Here is a 22,476-nt window from a genome sequence, read left to right as displayed (position 1 = left end):
AGTATGAAAGCCTGGAGCCAAAGTGAATCGTTCCATAACATCAGGCCTTAAAAACATGGTTATTTTATAGACAGAACCCCAAATACATCTCCTAATTATACTCGAGATGAGCACAAAAGCTGCTGTAGTGAACGTGATCCCTATTCCACAGCCCGAGAGAAAGAAGCGTTGCCCCCGTTGGGGCTTGATGGCAAGGCAGTCCCACAAGCGGCAGCTTATCCAACCGAGGCCATGATTACATCCACAGGGAGCTCCTCTCCGCTGCGGGCTGTGACCTGCATCGTCACAGTGTCGGTCAGGACAAGGCGAGACCGTACCAACAGGTCATGGCCTCCCCGGAACACACCTGGAAGGAAGAGGGAACAAGTGGTTTGCAAGCTGCCCTTCCCCTGCATGCTAAGAGCTTAAAATGAACAGCACTGTTTTTGCAAGGGCAGGTTTCTCATATGTAGTCCGGTAACCCCCCAACAGCACGTTAGTCAATCAGTGTGACATACCTGGGACTCTTGCTACTCTAAGCTTCATGAAAACAAGGTTTAAAATAAGCTCTAGTTGAGAGGGGATCCAGGCTCTCCTTCACTGACTACCCAGCCGCTCACCTCCAGTTCACACGCATTTTGCCGGTTAAGGCTGCCGTCCTTTTCCCACAGGCTCGATCCAAAGCAGGATGCCACCGATCATGAAGACAGTAAGTTCCAGATGATCCCAGGGCTGATCCTAACACCTCCCTCCTCCCCCTGCATCAGCCCCCTCCTCTCATCCCCGTATCAGCTGCCCTCAACCTGCAGGGACAGAAACCACGACAGGGACAAGCCTCTCAATCCTCCCCAGAGCTCAGTGGGCTAAATCAAACTCCTACGCTGATTTGTACCAGGCAGCTCTGTGCAACCTCCCCGAGACCTGGGACTTGAGCAGTACTCCTGCCCCACAGCTCACCTGCCAGGTACAGTGTGTGAGAGTTCTTGTTATCTGGCACTTTATCTGATCGCTCGCAGGGCTGCATCCCCAGGAACTTCACAATATTACTCACTGCCTCTGGTTAAAAAACAACAACAACAAAAAAGTAACACAGGCTCTACGTCATAGGTGTCTTGACATGGACACATTAACAGCACTGAAGGGTGACACAAGCCCATCTTGAATGTGAGAATTCATGCTCCTTGTCCTGAGAGGCACAGACCCTTGGCCAATGCTGTGTTTTCAGAGGCCACTGGGGATGTAAGAGCAACACAAAAAACCCACATGGCAATTCTGGACCTGATGCAGCAAAGTTGCAGGTGCAACACAAACAGGAAGGTGAATGACTCAGACAACAGAAGGAGGAGACTGCAGCTGGCTGCACACTTACTGCACAGCCCTGACAAACAGCTTAGTTACGTGGGGACAGATGCAGCAGGAAGGAGGCACCTCGCAGGAGAGACGGGCTCAGGAGGAATTTGAAAAGGTCTCAGGAAGGGTATTTCAAGCCCAAGCTGTTGTGCAAGGAAGCAGGGATGGCTATGGGACAAGGACACCTTTCTAAGTCTGTGCCCATCAAAGAGGACTGAGTTCTTACAGGCTTTTCTGGAAGGTCAAACTGAATCTGTAATATACGATGAAAGAGAAGGTTTACAACACGACCCTGCCCACCAACCTCATGTTTTTTGCTCTTGGCATCTTTTTTTCTTGGTCTTGAATCCCAAGGTCAGAGCAGCTCCTCCTTTCACAGAATGAAAGTGGGAGCTCACAGCTGAACCATGGTCTGTCTGCCTGGGAGGGTAGAGTGCGAGAGACGCAGCAAGATGTTCGTTTGCCTCCCACAACCCAGCCTGGTCTCCAAAGGGCCCAGAACACTCATTCTTTTTGTGAAATCGGAACTAGCTTTTTTTCACAGTAACTGATGCTCTGCATTCAATGGCTGCAGTGAAGTCACTTGTGAAGGATTGTGCCCCATTAGCCTTTCTACGAGGGATCTACATTGAGCCAAGACTGCCTCTGAGCTCTGACTTGGGACTTGGCCTCCTGAGGGGAGAGAAACGTTAAGAGCTCTGCTGGGCTCAGGCACCCCCCTTACCTTCAAGGGTTTTAATAGTGGATAAAGTGAAGGTCTCTTCCTTTTCATACTCATCACCCACTTCATCCCAGGCTGCTCCAAAGTTTGGCTTCAGAACTCTCTGGATGTGATCAGCCACAGTTACCTCCAGGTCTTCAAGCTGATGGTGAGAAGAGGTTCAGGTAAAACATGGCTGTTCGTAACCCTACTCTCTCCAGAGTGAGCTTTAGACTTGATTCCCTGAGGTCAGGCAAATGCAGGAGACAGCCTCCACTTCCGCTCATGAATATGTCAGAGCAAGCCTTGCGATAGCTTGCCTGAGCAAACAACACTCGTGACGAGCAACTGCTTGACCTAGGAAGGCCACTGGCTCTTTCATTTCCAGGATGTACAAAGTAGGTTCCCATTCTGAGCACGGCCCTTGGCCTGACAAAGATCAAAGCGCTGGACAAATGTCCAAAGCAGAGAACAAAACAAAAGTAAGGAACAGCTGCTGCTGCTCAGACAGATCTGTATGTTCCCTGGAACGCACAAGCTTGTACTTTGCCTTTCTGGCCCATCGTTTTGTAGCTGGTAAAGTACAGTGAGACACCGTCAGACACGTGCTATCACCTAATGTCGTGTGCTGTCTTAGCTGACCTGCTGCTGTGCTTACATCTGTGCAAGGTAGACCTGGGCTTGTCCCTCCAGGGCATGTGTCTAAGAGCAGGCAGAGCTAGAGTTGACCAGACACCAGCCTGCCTTTATTTCAGCACTTACTGCCGGAAAGAATCTCCCTCCTGATTTTTGTTGAAACAGATGGAAGAGTTTGTTTAAACATCACTTGAATGCGATATTGGGATGTGGGAGGCACACAGAGAGCTTAACCTTGCAGGTTCCTTTGGAAAAACCCTCCTCGCTCTTTCTGGGACAATGCTGTGTCTTCAGTGACTCACTGCACAGCAGTGTCTCCAATCTTGCAGCAGTGACAGGCAACGCATAGAAAACAGCTTCTAGAGCTAACAGGGCAAGGCTCAGGTTGTGTTAGAACATCCCTTCCTCTCCGGAGGGTAAACAACACCCTCTGTGAGGAAGTCCCAATTTCTGATCAAGCACAAGTTTAATTTCTCCCTCTGTGGTAAAACAGCCTGTCCGGAAACGGCAGAGCCTGGAACGGAGGCGCTTTCATGGGATCAGTGCTCTCAATCTCAGTGCCGGGGAGGGAGAAGCCCCACCCTCCCCAGGGCAAGAGCAAGGATGGAAAACTCCCTGTTATCAGCCAGGCTGGCGGGCAGTTAATGGTGCCGCCACAGAGAGCAACTCATGGAGAACAAGAGAGGACCAAAAGCCCTCTGTCTCCACAAAACTGACTGTGCCACTGCCAGAGCTGCTAAACTACAGCCAGCCAAGCCTGGAGGACACGCTGCAGGCTCCCAAAACATGGGTATCCTGCATAGCCACGTGTCTGCCTGGAGAGCATCGATGGGAAGATACTCCAGATGACACAAAGCAAACTCCCCAAGTCCACATCTTGCATCCTGGGACAGATGCCACAGAGGCAACACGAACTCTCTCCAGGCGGTCCTGTCCACAGCAATGTCAGATCCCTGCTTGCAAGGCAAGCTACTGGGCACAGAAGAGTTAGAAATCACAAAAAACCTCAAAACAGCTGCGGTTTCCATGATCAGATACAAGCCCAGCTCCTTACCACATACTCATCCTCATAACCCTCGTCGTCCGTCTCACCCGTGTTTGGATCACAGTCCTTGACAGTGAATTTCATCATGCAGCTGAACGTGCAGGCCACTGGAAGGAGGGAGAGGCAAAGGCAAAGCTCACATTACCACCAGGTCCGCCTTTCTCTGTGGCAGAACAGATGCTGGGACACTCGAGGCAGCTGGGTTCTCCCCCTCACTATGTGCAGCACCAACTTAGTATGTGACCTTGGGAGGGCTCTCTCACAGCTTCTCTCTCTCAAGCACAAGAAATCTATTTGCAATATTACAGCTAGTAAACAGTGATAAAGACAGGCCGATGAAGCTTGTAGAACATCCAGATCCTCAGATCAAGGGCTATTTTATGGACAAATCTCAAGTTGCGTTGGGAATACTAATTAAACATGTTCCACCAGCACCTTATGAAGGAGGCATGATATCTATCTAGGGACCAGTTCATGCATCTCTGAAATTAAACTACCAATCAACTGCTGTCTTGAAGTGCATAAACACCACGCAGTTAGGAGAGGAAGTGACAGCTCATCCCTCAGAAGACAGACACTGCAGGGTGAACACCAGCCCATGCACAGGTGAGCAGGCCCAGAATGAAAACCAGAGAGACCAAAGCATGGAAAGGGCCTGGTTCACATCTAGGCAATGACAAATGAGTAATTTTCCGTTCAAATAGGCTCCCCTGAAATTCTGCCCATTTATCTGAAATATTCCTTTGCTAATCGTAGCATCTGGGCACTCACACTACTTCACCGCCAGGCAGAAAAGTATTAGCCTCTCCATATGCTAACACAAAGAACAGACAAGGCAAAGGTCTTGCCAGGGTGCATGGGAGAACTCAGCAGAGCTGAGTGCTGATCTGCCAGCTCCCACAGCCTGACTCAGCAATACCGCAGGACAAGGGAACCAGGAGAGAAGAAGGGCGGCCTGACAACCCTCAAACAGCAAAGAGAAGTCATGCTCAGTATCACTGGGGGCTGCACCCACACACAGGCTAAAATATCTGGCTAGGAAATAAGCTAGAGTGTGTTGTGGGTGCGAGCAATACGGTATGCTTAACTTGAGGGATGACAGGGAAACACAGAAGACAAACTGTTTACCTGCTGTTGGATCCTCTTCAGACAGTGCCACCAGCGTGTAACAGGTACCTGGCTGGTTGTATACCAGGCTTTTGGCAGGTACATAGCCAATGACCTCATACCCCTCTGTTGGCTCCATCTGCACTGTGACATTCTCCAGGATCTGATCGTTCAGGGTGTTCGTGCAGTCAAACTACAGAGGGAAGGGGAGAGCAGCAAAAGCTCGAAGCTGCTAGCAATGCATCTAATAGCAGACACTTCAGGCAGAGCGGGAGCTTTGCATCAACTTGCCAGCTCCCAGCTCTTTGTGTTTCAACAGCGGATCTCACTAGCAGCTGGCTAGTCGTAGGGCTCCTGCGTCTCAGTTTAGTCACACAGCAATTGCCATTTGAATGCTTTAGGCGAGAAAGTAAAAACTTTCAGGGGACTCCGGTGCTCCTGCAAACATTCTGTAGGAGAGGACACTTAAAATAAATGAGCACACAACTACCCAATGTTTAACTTCCATAACCCAGGCAGCAGCACAAATTCAGCAAGGGCAGAGTTGTATGAGCTTCTGTTTCACTTTGCTCATGAGTTTGGAACTTTTTCCTCCAAGTGCACTTTGTCCTTTCTCGCAGGAGGATAATCCCAGGTTAACTCTCTGCTGTAAGGAAATGTTACTGCTCTATTGCCTACCTCTTCTCACTTGATGCTGCGGGGATGTAGTGCCCCACACAGACGGGAAGGCGGTCCCCTGAATGGTTCAAACCAGGCACAGTTTGAGCAAGTTTCAGCACGTCTGAACACGCTCTTTAGACTTTGACCCTGCTACAGCGACAAGCCACTTAACCTTACACATTTGCCTCTGGTGGATGGACAAGGGAGATAAAGACCAGCTCTTATGAGGATCACGTGAGCAGCTGTGAGCTTTGGAGGAAGGAGCTGGCTGGTACATCAATCCTAGCTTCTCACATGCAGCAGGACTGTGACCCATCCAAGGCCAGGCCGCAAAGAAACAAGCGGCTATACTAAAACCGCTAAAGTAAAACGTAGGGGATGAACAGCTCTCCCCCACCACCTGCCTTTCTTGGGTAACCTTTTCGCCCTCTCAGATATGGCAGGCTTCTCGCTTTTATGCTGGAAGCATGTGCTTGGGGACCCTAAGGAAAGAACACAGCTCCCCTTGCCAACTACTCAACGAGAATAGCTCCACCTAGCGCTTGTCTAACTCTTACTTTGCCTGTGTGCGTGCGCCACGAATACACACTCTCTAAGTAATTTTCACTGGCGCTTTGCTGCCCTGGATGAAAAACTAAGGACTCCTTGCAGCAGCATACTTTGAACACAGACACCATTGAGCTAACTCTTCTCCGTGGAAGCTTTGAACTAGCTAGGAGCTTATTTTCTAACCCTCTTTCAGCACTGCAGGCCCACAGCTACCCACCTGGAACACCATGTGGCTGACAAACGTGTGCTTGGTGCAGCGAACCACATACTCTGTCTCCAGCTCTGTCAGGGCAACAGGCTCTGGGGAGGACTTGAAGAGCGGGCCCAGCCCCCGGAACTCTGGGATTGCCCCCAGTTGCTCTGAAACAGAGGTCACAGAAACCGTTGTCTTTACCAGCCCAAAGCAACGTGGTAGCAGAGATTCAAAGGCCTCAGCTAAGCAGCCAGAAGCTGCTTCAGCAAAGAACTCTCCATCAAAATCCTTAAGAATTCAGTAGGGGCTTGAAAAACAGAAAACAGATGAAAGACAGAGTCATCATTTGCCCAGATCTATTGCAAGCTAGACAGAACAGGACTCCAAGCATCCCCACCCCGCCAGGAGTGAATGGCTGGCTAAGTTGGGAGCCCATGTCACTCCCTGGGGGGAGACGCAAAGAAGCTAGAAAGGTTAGGTAGGCTCAGCAAAAATTGGCCATGCTGTTCTTCCCCACAGGCATAGGACACGCCTTGCCTCAGCTTACCTTGGAATATTTCTTGCCGTGTTGCTGCCACCTTCTCTGGTTGTTTGACTATGGCAACAGGGGTATTTTCTGCAACGGAGGGGGAAAAAAAAAGAATTTGATGGTGAAGAATAAGAAAAGACAACTGGAAAACACACTGATGTCTGGAGAGGGACTTGATTCAGGATAGAAAGGGACCTCACTTCTCATCTTGCTGTGGAGTAGATGCCCATGTTTAGTGCCCCAAATACATTTGCAACTGCAGTACCTTCAGTGAGGATTACCAACTCTTAGCGTTATTAGCAGCTGGACTAAACTGAAACCCTAATGTGGGAACAATGAGATTTGCCAGCCTTAGACTTTATCGAAGATATAATCCCACATTAATTCAAATGGGATAGAGCTCAGCAATTCTCAGCAGGCCCAATGCAGCCTATTGTTCAGGGCTGGAGCTGCTAGGGGGTTACTAGCAGTTTTGACCCGCATTTGGGGGACCGTTCCTCACCTGCTCTTTGCTCAGCGATAGGAGCTGTTGCCAAAGGAACAGACTTCAGATCAAAGGGTTTCTCCGAGGGCTCCAGGGTGTACTGATGCAGAGCCCTCTCCAGGCCAGGGATGGACACTGTCAAACCTTGGGACACACAGGGCAGATCACTAAAACCACAGACAACACCAGCTCTTTTTCAGCTGCTAAATTGTGAGAGAGACAAGTTTGGAGGACTTCCTGCATTACCATTCAGAATGTAGCCAGCATTAAGGGCTTTCTGCTTCTGCTCCAGAACATTCAGGTAGAAGGTGGCTCTGTCTCTCACTTCATTGTCATCATCCATTACACACCTGAGAAGAAAGTATAAAAATTGCCTTATTGCAAAGTAGCAGAGTCCACATGAACGAATCCAGGTGACTGAGCCACCTTACAGGGCCAGAAAGCACATGCTGTAGGAGACAACCAGCAATCTACTGCTTGTATTAGAGGAGCAATCATCCACCACACTTGGCTTCTCGCTTCTTGCCACTTTGTGGCACTAAATGCAGTGGTGATCCCACCACGGAGTGCAAGTACCCACTCCACCCTCTCAGACTCCCAGCTAGAAGAGACTGGGCACACGTGGGGATGATGCCAAGCTCTCTCAAGTGAACAGAGGCGTTCACCCAGGACGTTGAGAAACTCTTGAGGCTGAAACTTGACAAGAAAGGCTGAAAGCAAATGGTACAACTCACCTTTTCAGCAACACCAAGATACTGGGTAACATCTCCTCGTTCTGGGCTCCAAACTTAGCCAGGGCACTTACAGCACCTGTAGCACCAACGGTTAAAACAGGATTAGGAAGCAAAGAAAGCACGTGAAGTTTCCACTGTTTCCTGGCCTTGTTCAAATGTTACATCAGAGACGATAGTGCTAGCATAAAGCATTACTGTGACCAGAGAGAGGCAGATGTATTACAGGAGAGTGCCTTCACTGTCCAGCCTCACACAGTCACTGCATCTCTATCTCCCTATTTTTCAGCTTCAAACTACCTCTCCCATTGAAACCGCTGTGTTTATCGTGGAAAGAGATCTGCTCAGGACTAGGCCAAATTACGGTCCTCAAAAGCAGAAGTATTCAGGCACTACCTTTCCTTGAAGATCTGTCATAGGTCAGACAGCTTTCCAGGTCTGTCTCTTACCTGCTCGGACTTCTTCATGCTCCAAGACAACCCTGTTGTAGATGAAGCGAATGTATTTGGAGGGGTTATTGGTCTTGGGCCCTTCCTGCCCCAACAGGTGAAGGATACGAGTAGCCAGCACAGTAAACTCGCAGTCCTCGATGAACTCACAGAGGTGAGACAGGCCTGTCTCTTTACTCTCCGAGTTTTCCTCGATGATGCTGATGATACAGTCCACGATGGCTCGCTTGTACTCAAAGCCACCCTAGGGAGCATAGGGAACTGCTCAGCTGGAAAACTCCGAGCAGGTTAGGGACTCTGAATTAGCCAGACAGGAAAAGATTTCCTTCAGAAAGGTCACTCACACACCGTGCTTTTGATCTGTGTTTGAAAGGAGCAGGGCAGTAATACTGCCCCCACTTCTGACCCTCTCTACTCCCAGAGACCCACTAATAGTGAAGCTCACTCACTGAACAGCTGCAGCCCAGTAGAAAAAAAAAACAAGTCCTAGAGAGGGTAACAGAATCCATCAGCCTGGAGGGTTTATATCTCCTTCTGAACCCTCTGCTGCTAGAATTAGTTCATAAGAACAGCCATACGGGAGAAGAAAAAACCCTTTAGTACCAGACAACTGAGGATGAATCACAAGAGAAATATGTTAAGGATTATATCTGCCACAGCTAGACCCAGCAAATAGCCCTATTAGTGTGGGAAGACAGGCGATCAATACCTCCCCAGGCACACCCTGTAACCTGACATGCAGTTAATACTCTGTTATCTTCAGACATTATTTACTGGTGTCCTCGCTGCACATCAGAGGATTAAACTGCACGCTATCCTCTGCCAATTACATGCAGTGCTGGGCATTTGGGGGCTCTTTCTTGAGCTACTTTGGATTAAAAAAAAAAGCTGTAAAACAGAATGGTTTGAACTACAAAACCATATTCAAAATGATATCATCCACCCACAGAAAATCTGGGAAAGTGGAACAGTCCATTTTTCAGAAGAGTGAAATAAGAGGCCTTGGTTTGTTCCCAAACAAGAGGCTGTAATTGGCAGAAAGTGATGTCAGAGCAAAGCAGTGGTGCCAGCTGTGTTGCAGGCATATTAGCTCACTCAGAAATGGCCTCAGAAAACCTCTGTAAAACTGTCCTTCGGCTATACTATGTCTGCCTGAATGCAGAGAAGAATTATAGGTACTCGTGATCCCTTTACTGCCACAGCACAGAGGACAGAACAGAAGCGGTCCTGTCTCATCAATACATAGGTTGTTACTGAATATTTGCATACAAGACAAAACTTCTTGGAATTTGCTGTCAAAGTATAAAAGAAAGCTGTTTCAAACATGATACAGATATGAACTGCCAGCAGATCTGCTGTTGCCTGCATTTGCTTTGAAAGTAAACAAATTCCCCAATAAATCAAAGAATGAAAACCACATTAATATGTGCTTGGCAATATACACAGAACTATTGCGCGTAGCAGGCCATTTGTACCAGTCAGGTTGCAAGTCTTCCAAGGCAGGGAGTGGCTCTTATTGCACAGCATTAGCAGCAAAAAGTTGATTCTCGCTGGGGCCACTGTGCAGTCCTGCAGTACATGCATACAAACAAGGAACACAGAGTAGCTGCCCTGCAGACTTACCTCTTCTCGAAGCATAGTGAACAGAAAGTTCATGAGGACTGCATGTTTGCGAGGGTACTTCTGACACAGTGCGTTGATAGCCTGCACCACCACAACCTGGAAGAAAAGGGGACAAGTAAACAAGAGGATTCTGCCTCATTAGGCATGAGGAAACTAGTTGAATTGTGTCAATTTTGTGCTGATCTCTAGCCTGCAAACTACGATTTTACTTTCACTTATCCAACAAACGCAGTTCCAGGAAGTACAATCCTAGGAATTAGAGGAGATTCATCTCTACACACTGGTCATTCCCTAGCCAAAGTCTGTCCCCTGGAAAAAGAAAAAAAGATTTAATTCTCCAAGGACTTCTCCCCAGAACAGAGTTTGAGACTTAGGAGTCGGGAGCTGTACAACTGAGGCATGGTTTAGGCTGACAGCCTCAGCTTCTTCCCTTCCCTGCAGATACTTTGCAGCCCAGGTGCTGGAAGGAGCTCTATGCAGATTTCAGAGCGCATGCACAAACACAGACAAAGAACAAGAGGTTTCTTCGGGAACTTGTGTCTCCTGCTTTCTTACTTTGAACTCATCTGAAATTTCTGACATGAAGGAGGAGATCTGTTTCATGAGCCGGTCAATGCTGCTCTCACTGCCGGTTTTCAGCAGCGTGGTGATGGCCAGGGTAGCTATGCTGCGGTTGGAGTCTGTCACAAGATTCTCCAGGTCTAGATTACAGGCAGTCACAGCGGATGGGTGCTTCATGGCCACCTAGAGAGGAGGAGGAGGAGTGGAATTCACTGGATATATGGAAAAGGCCCAGCTGGCAAAAACCACTGAGCCTCTACAAGCTCTCATGCCTTCCTATTGAAATAAACGCTATAGACTGTACACAGGGGTCATCTTAGACAAACAGCTCATCCAAGGTTAAAGTAATAAGCTCTTTCCTCCCACAGAATCGTATCCACTGCTGGAAGAGAAGTAGTAGTAACAAACGATCACTATTTTTTTCCTCTCATTCTCCTCTATATATTAAGGTTCAGATTCCGCAAAGAAAGCTACGAACTTCCAAGAAAAATTAAGCTATCTCAGCTCTGCCGACAGCTCTGTGGGTGGGAGCACAGCAGTTACCACACAGATACTGCCGTTCTTCCTTTTTCCTTTTAGAGCTAACACGGGCAAGGAAAAAGCTCAAGCAAAGATTGTCATGGAGCAGGCCAAGAAGCAACACCAGGGTTGATCCCTGTTTTACAAGGAGCTGCTTCACCACAGGAAGCTTAGAAGGGGAAACAATAGCGTGTAAGACCAGCAGCACGCTCTTATACAGATCTGGGAACGTAATTGATTCTTCCTTCTCCGACTGTTCTTAGAGGGTTTTTTTTTTTTTCCCCTTAGAGGGTTTTTTTCATTCAGAGAGCTATGAAACGTAAGGCTTTAGCCCAGGGCAGGATTGAGGTTATTCACTCTAAATCACCACACAATCTGGCTCCCTCTCTGTTCTGAAGCCTACACATCCCCAAGCATGAGAAACTATTACAGCTCCCAAGAGACAACTCCTACCTTGTTGAGGGTACGGACAGCTGCATATCTAAGCGCTGCTTTTGGGGAGCTGCAGAAAAGCTGCAAAACTGTGAGGGAGAAAACCAACAAAGGTAGACGTTTAGCAATCTATTATTGAAGAGTGTTTCACACCTAAAGCAAGAGATGTAATATAGACAGCTGCAAGCAGAAGATAATTAGAAACGCATTCAAGAACTAACTCTGAATTTACCAGCTTCCTCCCGCCCTGTTGCCCTCTTCATCACACATCCATGCTGACAACTAGCTCATACCCATCTCCCCCGTTTTTCCACACTGCTGCTATCTTTTGCTTCTCTTGGAAGCCAATTTCATCACCTTGTCATCTTTTCTATTAAGTCCATTTAAAACGCTATTTTCTATTCCTGTGTACACCTTGTTTCTTTCCCAGGGCTGGCCTCCCTGCACAGACAGGTCACACACAACACCTTGGCTTTTTACACAGTTATCATCAAGTTTAAAGCAGGGAGATTTATTCGTTAGAAATCAGCTCTCTTTCACAGAGGTAACCTGCCCCCCTCCCCGCCTCCAGTAACCCCCACCTGAGCACACCAAATACCTTTATAGGAGCAAAGCTATTCATACACACCATAAGCTCTCAGCAGCAGCATAAAGCAACAGGGGGTACGGCAGCATTACAAGCCTGACACTACACAAGGTCCTTGCTTCTCAGGGTAATCAGCAGATGTCACCACCGCAGGCCCGTAATTCCCTTGCCATTGCCGTGAGTGCCACATTTACCCGATACGGCCGGTGCCAGCTCTTTGGCAGTGCAGTTGGGCAGGTTAACGATGGCAGAAGCAGCTTCGTAGACCACCATCTCATGCTTGTTTCTTAAGCAGCTCTCAATGAAATCAAACAGGGGGCTATCGCGGCTAAGGGACAAAATCATGAGAATGAATGAAAACAAAGGTACTAATAGAAATGATGAGTCCAGCGGCGAAACTGTACAGGTCCCACAACCTGCGGAATGGTAAAAGCAGCCATAAATCCACTGTCCGCTGGTTTTGCAGCGGACCGCAACCCAGGCTGGAACTCAGACTGCCCTCTAAGTAAAGAGGCCCTTTGCCTTACGGGCATAAGGGAACCTCCCTTAGCCCTCACATGGAAAGCTCACCATACACACCGTGAGTCCTATCCACCAGGGAGCCACAGTGCATACATACAACCAGGTAGTTATAGAACACAAAAAAATGAAGCAGATTATCTGAATGAAGAACAGCTACAAAAAACAGGCAAGAGAAGCAGGGAAGTAGTTTGATGTGTAAGCACATACGCAGACAAGACCTCATAAACCATCCCAAAACAACACAGGAGCGTCTCCAATGTTCTGTGCTGCCCTTTAACCAACTATAAAAGGTAAAAACTGCATGCTGCTCTTCAAAGAGAAAAAAAATTGCCCCCAATGAGATGACAAGTGAGCCTGCAAGAAGAGATGGAAGCAGGACCCAAGGGAATTCTTCCAGCAGGGCAAAGAAGCTCCCTCACCTGCCAGCTTCTTCCTCCAGCAGCTTGCTGGCTACTCGAATCATCATGCAGTAGGCAAATGGGGACTTGAGGCCGTGACGCGTGAACTTGCTGAGCATCTTGTTGACTGCCAGGCGGTCGTTCTTCCGCACGTGGTAGAGCAAGCCCAGAGCATGATACTGTGCAGGGAAACAAATCGTCACAAACCCACACTGCGCTCTTCATACCTTTATCCTTCTGCAGCCCGTAGATGCCCAGCTGAGCTCTAGAAGATTCTTCCACCCCCAGCTGCTACTTGCTATTCTCCATGCTGCTCTGGGTTTCCTACCTGCACCATGATATTGTCACTGGAAGCTGCCTCCTGAGCCTCATTCACCCAGCGTTTTACCACATCATAACTGGTCTTCAGCAGGTGCTGGAGGGAGACAAAAACCACAGGCAATCCATGAGGGAAGGATGGAAGAAACTTTGGGAATCACAGATCATATTAAGAAGAAGCAAGCCTTCCCCATGAGGGCACTGGAGGCAGTAACTTACAGAAGAGTACATGCAGACAGCATGAAGGAAAGACCAAGGACAGGCCTAGGAGGCAGAGGCTGGGCCATGACAGCTTTGGCCTCAAAAGGTTGAACACCTTCCACAAAGTCAGCACCAGTCCCTCAGGCACAAAAAAGGGAACAACAGCTGTGCAACCCTAACTTGCAGAAACGCTCCTACTTCACTTATCAATATTAGCACGCAGTGGACAAAGGAAACGGCTTGATAAGGAGCACTGCAGTAATGCCTACACCATGGCTGGAATTGGACCGTGCTGGGTATCACACAGACACACAACGAAACCCACAGCGCTTGCCTGGGGAGCTTACGATCCCCTTCTAGCAAGGAAACAGCAGACCAAAAGCTCCTCAGGCTCCTTACAGAGCCCTTGTTAATGGGAAGAAGAACGTACATGCTATGACAAGGGGTGGACCAGTAGTGTTTTGTGCCACAGTACCTACACAAAAACCACATGGGCCTCACAGTTCTGCATTGGTCAGAGGGAGCCTCTTCAGCCAGGCTACTACCACAGAAATGCCACTTGAATCTGGATTCTGATGTGCATCCCATTTTAAGCCTTGAAGTGCCTATTCTACAGTTGGAATAAAGCATGATGCCTAGGAAATAAGAGCATCACAGAAACATTTGCACCCAAACACTCGTCACTAACCCTCTCAGGCACGTTCAGCCACACTTCCACTTAATTAACTGCAGAAAACTGAAGACCCTTGTGACCACTGCACCGCTTTGTGCACGTGTGGCGTGGGTGGTCCCTGGGCAAGCTTCCTTCCTCTCTGTTACCACATCTTAGTCCTGATGGTTGCAGCCCGGCTTACTGCTTCGTGCATTGCCTGCTCTTCTCATCCTGCATCACTGTATCAGTATCCTACTGCAACAGTCTGGGCTCCTAAGAGGCACTGCCAGCCAGATAAAAACGGTGATAATTTCAGTCAGTGAACAGGCAGAAAAAAACCTGAAATGCAATCCACAGCATGGTATGGGCACAGACCTGCACGGGAGAAAGGCTGCCATATCACCACCACACGGGCTTTGCTTATAGGACACCTTTGCACAGAGATCTCCAAGCATTTCACAGACACGAGGAGAGGATGAGCTGTTTTGTACATGGAGCACTGGAAGACTTAGGAGTTAAAAGACTGATGTCAAATTGCGTGCCAATTACATTGCGCTGTAAGAAAATTCGTTCTCTCTCCTTCTCCTTTCTTTTTCTCTCATATGCATCCTCTTCTAAAGCTCCACTTTCAATCTCTCAGGATGTCTAGTCCCATCACAGGCAACTGCTTCCCAGCTTAACTGTCCCTCACTTACATCCTGCAGGGAGTACATACCAAAGAGGACACCAGAGCAGAGCTGGATACACTTGGCACTTTGTCAACGATCGCCTGCTTCATGTAGCGCTCAATGGCCTGCAGCATGGTACTCTGTAGGGAGATGGAAATAACAGCTGATACAGAGAAGTTGTTGGGAGCGTGAGGGCAAAAGGAAGGACGGAGAACGAGGTAGGGCAAGGTGAACGGCCCAGGGCTGCCCTGAGGCAAAAGCAGCACTTACATCCGTGATTTGACAGAGCGCTCTCACAGCAGGGCCTCGGTAATTGTCATCCTTCCCAGTCATGTCTTTGGTTAAGCTGAGTGAAAATAGGAAGCTCTCAGTACTGCACTCCTGGGCCCACAGCTTTCAGGTGCATGTACAGTGCACGCAGAGCAGCAGGCAGCCAGGATCACAGCTGAACGCCAAGCAGGCAAGTGCAGGTCTCAGGCAAGTCCCATCAGGGTGGGAAGGCAGGAGAGAAAGGTCAGTAGTTGAGTTACAAACCCACTAGCAGGCTGTACGAGACCCTGATTACCCCATGAGACTGGAAGGCACATGCAGGCACTTGCAAACAAAGCACTTGGGTTCCTTGCTGAACACTCATTTCCGCTCTTTGCCTAGGGTCCTGATCTGCATCAGACTGTCTATGAGGAGATGGGGGTGATCACATCACCCTCTGGGACTGGCTTCTGCCTGCTGCATGGGCTCATCACTCAGCAAGCCCTATCCCCTCATGCTCCTATCTCCTCATACGGCACCAGTCTTTGAGGAGGATGATCAGCAGTTTAGGGATGACTCACAGAAGGAATTTTGTTCCACAGTGAAATCATACCCAGAGCCGCTGCAGAAGCAGTAAATCCCTTCTTACCTATTGAAAGCAGGTATACCTAAAACCTTCAAAAAGCCTCAAAACACTCAGATGGGAAAGCAGGAGTTAAACATCCTTTTGCAAAAGGGTAGTTCAGTGTCTGTATTTTAATCGCCTCTTTTAAAGGAGATTTTTTTTTCTCACCAGCGGCACCCCCCGTCTTCACACTGCTCAGCAGCGACTACCGTCTTCTCCAAGAGACTGAAAGAATGTTACTGGCAGCACACAAATACAAGAGTAAGAAAAGGGGAGTGACTGACCTGCTAGTTACAATGATGACATCTTCTGCAATAGAAGACATCTCTTTGATAGTCAGGTAACACATCCTGCGAAGAGTTGGCTGGCAAGGAAAGAAGACAGACAGACATTAGTTGAGAGGATCCCAAACAGGAAGCAGCCTCAGTTTTCCCTGCTTCCATGATTTTATTATGAAGATCAACAAGTATCTGACACTTTCATGAGAGCCCCAGCTCCTGATAGTAAGAGGCGTAAAAGAATCACATTCACAAACAACTCCTCCCTTCTAAAAACCCCAAACCGGGGGTTTTTAAGCCAGTCTCATGATTTTAATGCCTTGCGATTTTGGGGAAAACTAGGGATAGGAATAATACTGCTGGTAGATACCAATTTCTGGCCTCCTCCAGGAATTCTGCCATTGATGATCAACAGGAAATAGGATCTGCTAAAGCTAGGCACAAAGCCTATCATATTACAGCTGATTATATATTTGATCTGCACCTAGCACAATCCTGGAATTAAACAGCAATTCATTGGGAGGAGGAATCACTGTCTTAAGGACAGAGGATGCTTCAGTTAAGCTGCTATCGAGGTCTGGGAAGGGCTACAAAGCTGATCCGTTCCTGAACTTTTATCCTTCTCTTCTCATTTGGATCAAGTGGCTCCAGGCAGGACAAAAAAGCTGATCTATGAAAAGACACAGTTCAAGGCTGAGTAAGACACTGCTGTTAACTTCACGTCCTGCCAGAGAAATACACCAGAAAACACATAAGCAGACTTACATCGTTGGACTGAAACAGCTTGGTCATGGCAAAGAAGGATTCGGTAGCTTCCATCACACCAAGGTGCTCCCCCTAGAAGAAGGGAAAGATGGAAGGAATTCTCTAGCTTATGCCGTATTTCCTACAGGTGCCATGGCGAGTCAGAGCCAGCTATGGCCTTTAGACAGGTACCCCACTAGACAGGTAAGTGTCTTTACAAAGCAGGCCCTTAGCCCTCAGCTCTCCAAAGCTGTGGGCGCTAAGAGCTGGATTCAGAACAACCTTTGTCACCACAGAGCTGTAAGTTAACAGTTTCCAAGAGATAACAAATCACAGGTATCAATCTCTTTATACTCACCCGCTTCTACTCTCTCCACCCTGCAGAACTTCTTAAGTCACCAAGAAAGCAAGTGTTAACTTAGTGACACAGCAATTTTGGTTACTGAAAGACTTCACGGGATATAGTCATTACAACTATTCATAAGGCAAAATCTAATTACAGAAAAACAATCCAAAAATCAAAAGGACTCTCAGCTTGTTTTCTCTCTATTACCTGGTTTATGAGATACAGAATCTTGGTGAGGATGTGAGCACATTTCCGTGGGTTTATGGGAGTCTCATTAAACACCCGTGCCTGGAAACAAAGCATAAACAAGGACAATGACAAACCCCTCAACAAACACTGTCTTGTCTGGTCTTGGCCACTGGCAGAAACAACAAATTACGGGTTGGGTATGGCAAGAGTCTTAATGACGTCAAGCCAGATTTCCCTCAAACTCTGCTAAACATGGACCCCCGTTAAACAGCCGGTTCTACAGTCTCTTCCAGGGATTGCAAATCCAAGCGCAATCAAGGTCGGAAGGCCACATCTTCATCACACTTTTACCCACGCAACCCTGTCACGTACCAGCTAAAACAATACCCTTCTGCCAGGTCTAAGTTTGCTCCGTAAGGCTACCAGGAGTCAACACCATTCACAATATTGTAAGCAAACAGATAACGCATTAATAGTGGGGTCTAGAGATTGAGACTTTTATCTGCTTTTAAATAGAAAGGCATTTTTTTAAAGCAAAGTCAGAGAGAGACTATGCAATAACTGCCTACACCCTGCTCACTAACTTTGTCACCTACAAGAAATTCAGGGTGTCCAAGACTAATTTCCCATCCTTCTTGTGTTAGGGTGAGCTTTCCCAGATAACCCTTTTATTCCTATTTACAGTATACCGTCTTTACATCATTACAGCAACCATTCCCACCTCTTCCCTTCCTCTCTCCAACGAGAAAATAACAACTAATCGATATGTTACCCCATTTGCTTTCAGTGCTAGCAGGACTGTAAGAAACCCCCGCTTTTTTGCTAAAGTTCTTCAGTGCCGTACTCAAGAGAGGGAGAAAGTCTGCTCAGGAGAGGGCTACAATAAGAAGAGCTATGGATTTACCTCTTGCAAGACTGCACTCTTCTCCAAGTGCTGAAATGGGTTGGAGCCACCACCTACAAAATAAAGAGAGCAAAGGTTTTCCTAGGTAAATACCTATAGTGCTACAGAAAAGCAAGCTTATGCCCATAGCTTAAGAACAGGCTGAACATTTGTGGGTAACTTTTTCCATGAACGCCAAGCAATTAGAGTTCCCTCTTTTAAGCAATATTAACTGGACACCTTCACAGAAGTTAGGGAAGGCAGAGCAGGCCGGATATGCTTTGGTTTATCATCCCCCCAGCAGTAACTAGTCATGAGGTAGACTGATTAGCTCTACAGTAACCGTCCTGCACTGTTATCCCAAAGGCCTATTTCCAGCCCGAGGGCTGGGAGCTTGCTGACAGCTAGAGCATCAGTAAGACAGGCCTAGAAATAAAACCCCAGGAAGCCCCAGACAAAAAGAGCTCGCCAAACTGGTGAGTCAGGAGTGCTTTATCCCTCCGTTATAAACCACTCAGGAATACACTAGTAAAGTATTTTTGGCTCTACTACTAATTCAGAGAACAAGACAGCAGACTAGGAGCCTGGACACAGAGTCACTTTCACTGTTCCACTTCAAAGAACAAACTGTATTTAATAATTAAAAATCTCACCAATTCAGGATGAGGGCGAGCATTATCATTCTGCTGGGTCTCTCTCTATTAGCTTGCCTCCTTCTAAACATTTGTGAGCTGCAGCTTTTCAAAAGCTGCAAGTTATTGATAAACAGGTTTTAACTAGTACCTACCTATGCTCAGCCTGGCCCTGGGACAAAACACAGCCATGGGCAGTGCTGTTCCAACATTTAATTTAATAATACTGATCTGCTAGAGAGCACTGCTCCATTCTGGCCTGCGCTTGAAGTATAGCATGCTGGTGCAAGTAGTCTGCAAGAATAAGTCTCACACTCAAAGGCAAACATCTACATCCTGGACCCTTTCAGGTTCATAAACTCCACTCCTCTGGCTCAGGATAAGTTTGTAAATGCAGTAGGTGGCGGAACAAAGCACAGACATTTACATAGGACAGGTAAAAAAGGGAAACAAGGGGAAAGGATAAAACTAATGTAAAATTCTAGTACGTGTGCGTGACTGGGTTCCAGAAACGGGTTTGAAAAAAATCTTCCTAGAAGTGCAATATTTCCCATGGCGTAGCATGTCTACAATCCCTAGAAAAGGGAGGCTGAAAAAGCTGAAAATTAGGGCAAGGCATTTAATGCACATTAAAGCAAACAGTAAGCACAGTCTACAGAGAACAATCATTAAGATTTACATTGAATCAAAGCACTTCAGGAGACACAGTAAACACTCAGATGGCTATTCAACACTGTCATATCTAACAGTGATTCCACATGAATTACACACCAAATGAAATATCAACCGCTTCCTTACCAGGCATTACTCAGGTGTAATGTTTTGAAAAGTCAGTCAACCCGTCTTTAAAAACAGCATTTATTTGATGCTCTTAGCATTTCAAACCCACTGAGGTATGCAGCTGTCTTGTTAGAAGAGCAGACTGTGTGTGTGCGTGTGTGTGTGTGTGTCAAAAACCCAGCACCAGAAGGTACAAATCAGTTTCTACCCTGTGTTAGCGTCTGCTTTGATAGCTGGGCAGCTGTGAACAGGATTGAGGGATACATGCTTGAGATTCAGTCCCTGACTCCAGCGCCTGATGATGCGGTAGGTAACTTCGGAGTACTTCGCAAATGGTTTAGTCTCTGTTTCTGTAAATCACAGGAGTACTAAAGCAGATTGCTCTAATATTTCCACAGTGCTTCTTATTGCACTCATCTCCGCACCATTCAACCCCCGGGTACAAAGCTAGTACCAACGCACCAGCGTCTCTTTCCACCGTGACAATCCGGCACCTGCCTTTGCCCTCTGCAAATTCTACGCCCTAAAACCATCTCCTGCTTTACATTGGCACAAAACGTTTTGCGGAGCAACCCGGCCGTTCAAGAGTCAGATGATTCTGGGTGGAGGTGTGGGTCCCAAAAGTCAACTGGGAGCAGCCAACCAGATGGCATCCCAACAGCGTGGGAACGGCGGGATTCCTCCAAAACGCGCGGCCTCGGACATCGTCGCTCTTGCTAGCTTCTGTGCCGCCAGCCTACCTGCCTCCCAGACGGCTTACGGCAGCTCCCCGGCGCCCGCTCCGCCTCCTGCCCCCCAACCGCAGGGGGCTCCTGCCCTGGGGCGCCCCAGGCCTCCCTCCATCACAGCCGCCCCCTCCGACGGCCGCAGCGGGGGGGGGGGGCTCCCCTCACGGCCGCCCCCTCCGACGGCCGCAGCGGGGGGGGGGGGGCTCCCCTCACGGCCGCCCCCTCCGACGGCCGCAGCGGGGGGGGGGGGCTCTCCCCTCACGGCCGCCCCCTCCGACGGCCGCAGCGGGGGGGGGGGGCTCTCCCCTCACGGCCGCCCCCTCCGACGGCCGCAGCGGGGGGGGGGGGGCTCTCCCCTCACGGCCGCCCCCTCCGACGGCCGCAGCGGGGGGGGGGGGCTCTCCCCTCACGGCCGCCCCCTCCGACGGCCGCAGCGGGGGGGGGGGGCTCTCCCCTCACGGCCGCCCCCTCCGACGGCCGCAGCGGGGGGGGGGGGCTCTCCCCTCACGGCCGCCCCCTCCGACGGCCGCAGCGGGGGGGGGGGGCTCTCCCCTCACGGCCGCCCCCTCCGACGGCCGCAGCGGGGGGGGGGGGGCTCTCCCCTCACGGCCGCCCCCTCCGACGGCCGCAGCGGGGGGGGGGGGGCTCTCCCCTCACGGCCGCCCCCTCCGACGGCCGCAGCGGGGGGGGGGGGGCTCTCCCCTCACGGCCGCCCCCTCCGACGGCCGCAGCGGGGGGGGGGGGGCTCTCCCCTCACGGCCGCCCCCTCCGACGGCCGCAGCGGGGGGGGGGGGGCTCTCCCCTCACGGCCGCCCCCTCCGACGGCCGCAGCGGGGGGGGGGGGGCTCTCCCCTCACGGCCGCCCCCTCCGACGGCCGCAGCGGGGGGGGGGGGGCTCTCCCCTCACGGCCGCCCCCTCCGACGGCCGCAGCGGGGGGGGGGGGGCTCTCCCCTCACGGCCGCCCCCTCCGACGGCCGCAGCGGGGGGGGGGGGGCTCTCCCCTCACGGCCGCCCCCTCCGACGGCCGCAGCGGGGGGGGGGGGGCTCTCCCCTCACGGCCGCCCCCTCCGACGGCCGCAGCGGGGGGGGGGGGGCTCTCCCCTCACGGCCGCCCCCTCCGACGGCCGCAGCGGGGGGGGGGGGGCTCTCCCCTCACGGCCGCCCCCTCCGACGGCCGCAGCGGGGGGGGGGGGGCTCTCCCCTCACGGCCGCCCCCTCCGACGGCCGCAGCGGGGGGGGGGGGGCTCTCCCCTCACGGCCGCCCCCTCCGACGGCCGCAGCGGGGGGGGGGGGGCTCTCCCCTCACGGCCGCCCCCTCCGACGGCCGCAGCGGGGGGGGGGGGGCTCTCCCCTCACGGCCGCCCCCTCCGACGGCCGCAGCGGGGGGGGGGGGGCTCTCCCCTCACGGCCGCCCCCTCCGACGGCCGCAGCGGGGGGGGGGGGGCTCCCCTCACGGCCGCCCCCTCCGACGGCCGCAGCGGGGGGGGGGGGCTCCCCTCACGGCCGCCCCCTCCGACGGCCGCAGCGGGGGGGGGGGGCTCCCCTCACGGCCGCCCCCTCCGACGGCCGCAGCGGGGGGGGGGGCTCCCCTCACGGCCGCCCCCTCCGACGGCCGCAGCGGGGGGGGGGGGCTCCCTCCATAGCTGCCCCCTCTCTCCCCCCCCCGCCGTCTCCCCTCACAGCTCGCTCTCCCCGGCCGCCCCTCACCCGACTCCTCGTCCTTCTTGTCGAACTTCTTCAGCATGGTGCTTCTGGGTGGGTGGGTGGGTGCGAGCGCCCCTCGCCGTGCCCTGCCGTGCCCGTCCCGCCGCGCCGGTGTCGCTGTCGCCGCCGCCCGCCCCTTCCTGCCGCCCGCCCCTTCCTGCCAGCCTGTCACTGCCACCACCGCCGGCCGCACTGCGCAGGCGCGGCCCGCCCCGCCCGGACGTGGCCTCCCGGCTGGCCCCGGGCGGGGCGGGGCGAGGGGGGGGTGCAGTTCAGGGGGCGGGGCGAGAGGAGGTGTGCCCATGGAGACGGCGGTGATTGACAGGAGGGGCGGGGATGGGGAGGGAGGGGCGAGGCCTGATTGGCGGGGAGGAGCCTGGAGTGTGGAATGGGACTGGGACGCTGCGACTGGCGGGGGGCACACT

General features: G+C 51.0%; 1 protein-coding gene across 1 annotated transcript; it reads right to left on the bottom strand.

Moving 5' to 3' along the window:
* Positions 1 to 40: 40 nt before the first annotated feature.
* COPG1 (COPI coat complex subunit gamma 1) lies at positions 41 to 22,221 on the bottom strand. Its single transcript, XM_068906712.1, has 24 exons — positions 22,055 to 22,221; positions 18,228 to 18,280; positions 17,342 to 17,422; positions 16,810 to 16,881; positions 16,051 to 16,130; positions 15,163 to 15,238; positions 14,940 to 15,032; positions 13,382 to 13,468; positions 13,075 to 13,232; positions 12,328 to 12,461; positions 11,569 to 11,636; positions 10,591 to 10,779; positions 10,036 to 10,131; positions 8,413 to 8,656; positions 7,967 to 8,042; positions 7,479 to 7,582; positions 7,251 to 7,376; positions 6,767 to 6,835; positions 6,244 to 6,386; positions 4,839 to 5,010; positions 3,720 to 3,817; positions 2,054 to 2,192; positions 937 to 1,035; positions 41 to 346 (listed from the first exon to the last, which is right to left on the bottom strand). The coding sequence occupies exons 1-24, from the start codon at positions 22,089 to 22,091 to the stop codon at positions 216 to 218; spliced, it is 2,625 nt and encodes an 874-aa protein (XP_068762813.1). The 5' UTR covers positions 22,092 to 22,221; the 3' UTR covers positions 41 to 215.
* Between the last annotated feature and the right edge of the window lie 255 nt (positions 22,222 to 22,476).

Source organism: Struthio camelus, chromosome 14 (assembly GCF_040807025.1).
Source record: "Struthio camelus isolate bStrCam1 chromosome 14, bStrCam1.hap1, whole genome shotgun sequence".
Classification (NCBI taxonomy): Eukaryota; Metazoa; Chordata; class Aves; order Struthioniformes; family Struthionidae; genus Struthio; species Struthio camelus.
Note: the sequence above shows the minus strand (reverse complement) of the source record. Positions and strands in the feature narration are given on the sequence as shown.

Excerpts from the sequence above, each read along its gene's own strand:
- COPG1 (XM_068906712.1), bottom strand. The coding sequence starts at position 22,091 with ATGCTGAAGAAGTTCGACAAGAAGGACGAGGAGTCGG. Across the intron at positions 11,637-12,327 it reads GCTGGCACCGGCCGTATCGG|TTTTGCAGCTTTTCTGCAGC; the intron begins GTAAATGTGGCA and ends TCTCCCTCACAG. Across the intron at positions 1,036-2,053 it reads CACTATTAAAACCCTTGAAG|AGGCAGTGAGTAATATTGTG; the intron begins GTAAGGGGGGTG and ends TTTTTTAACCAG.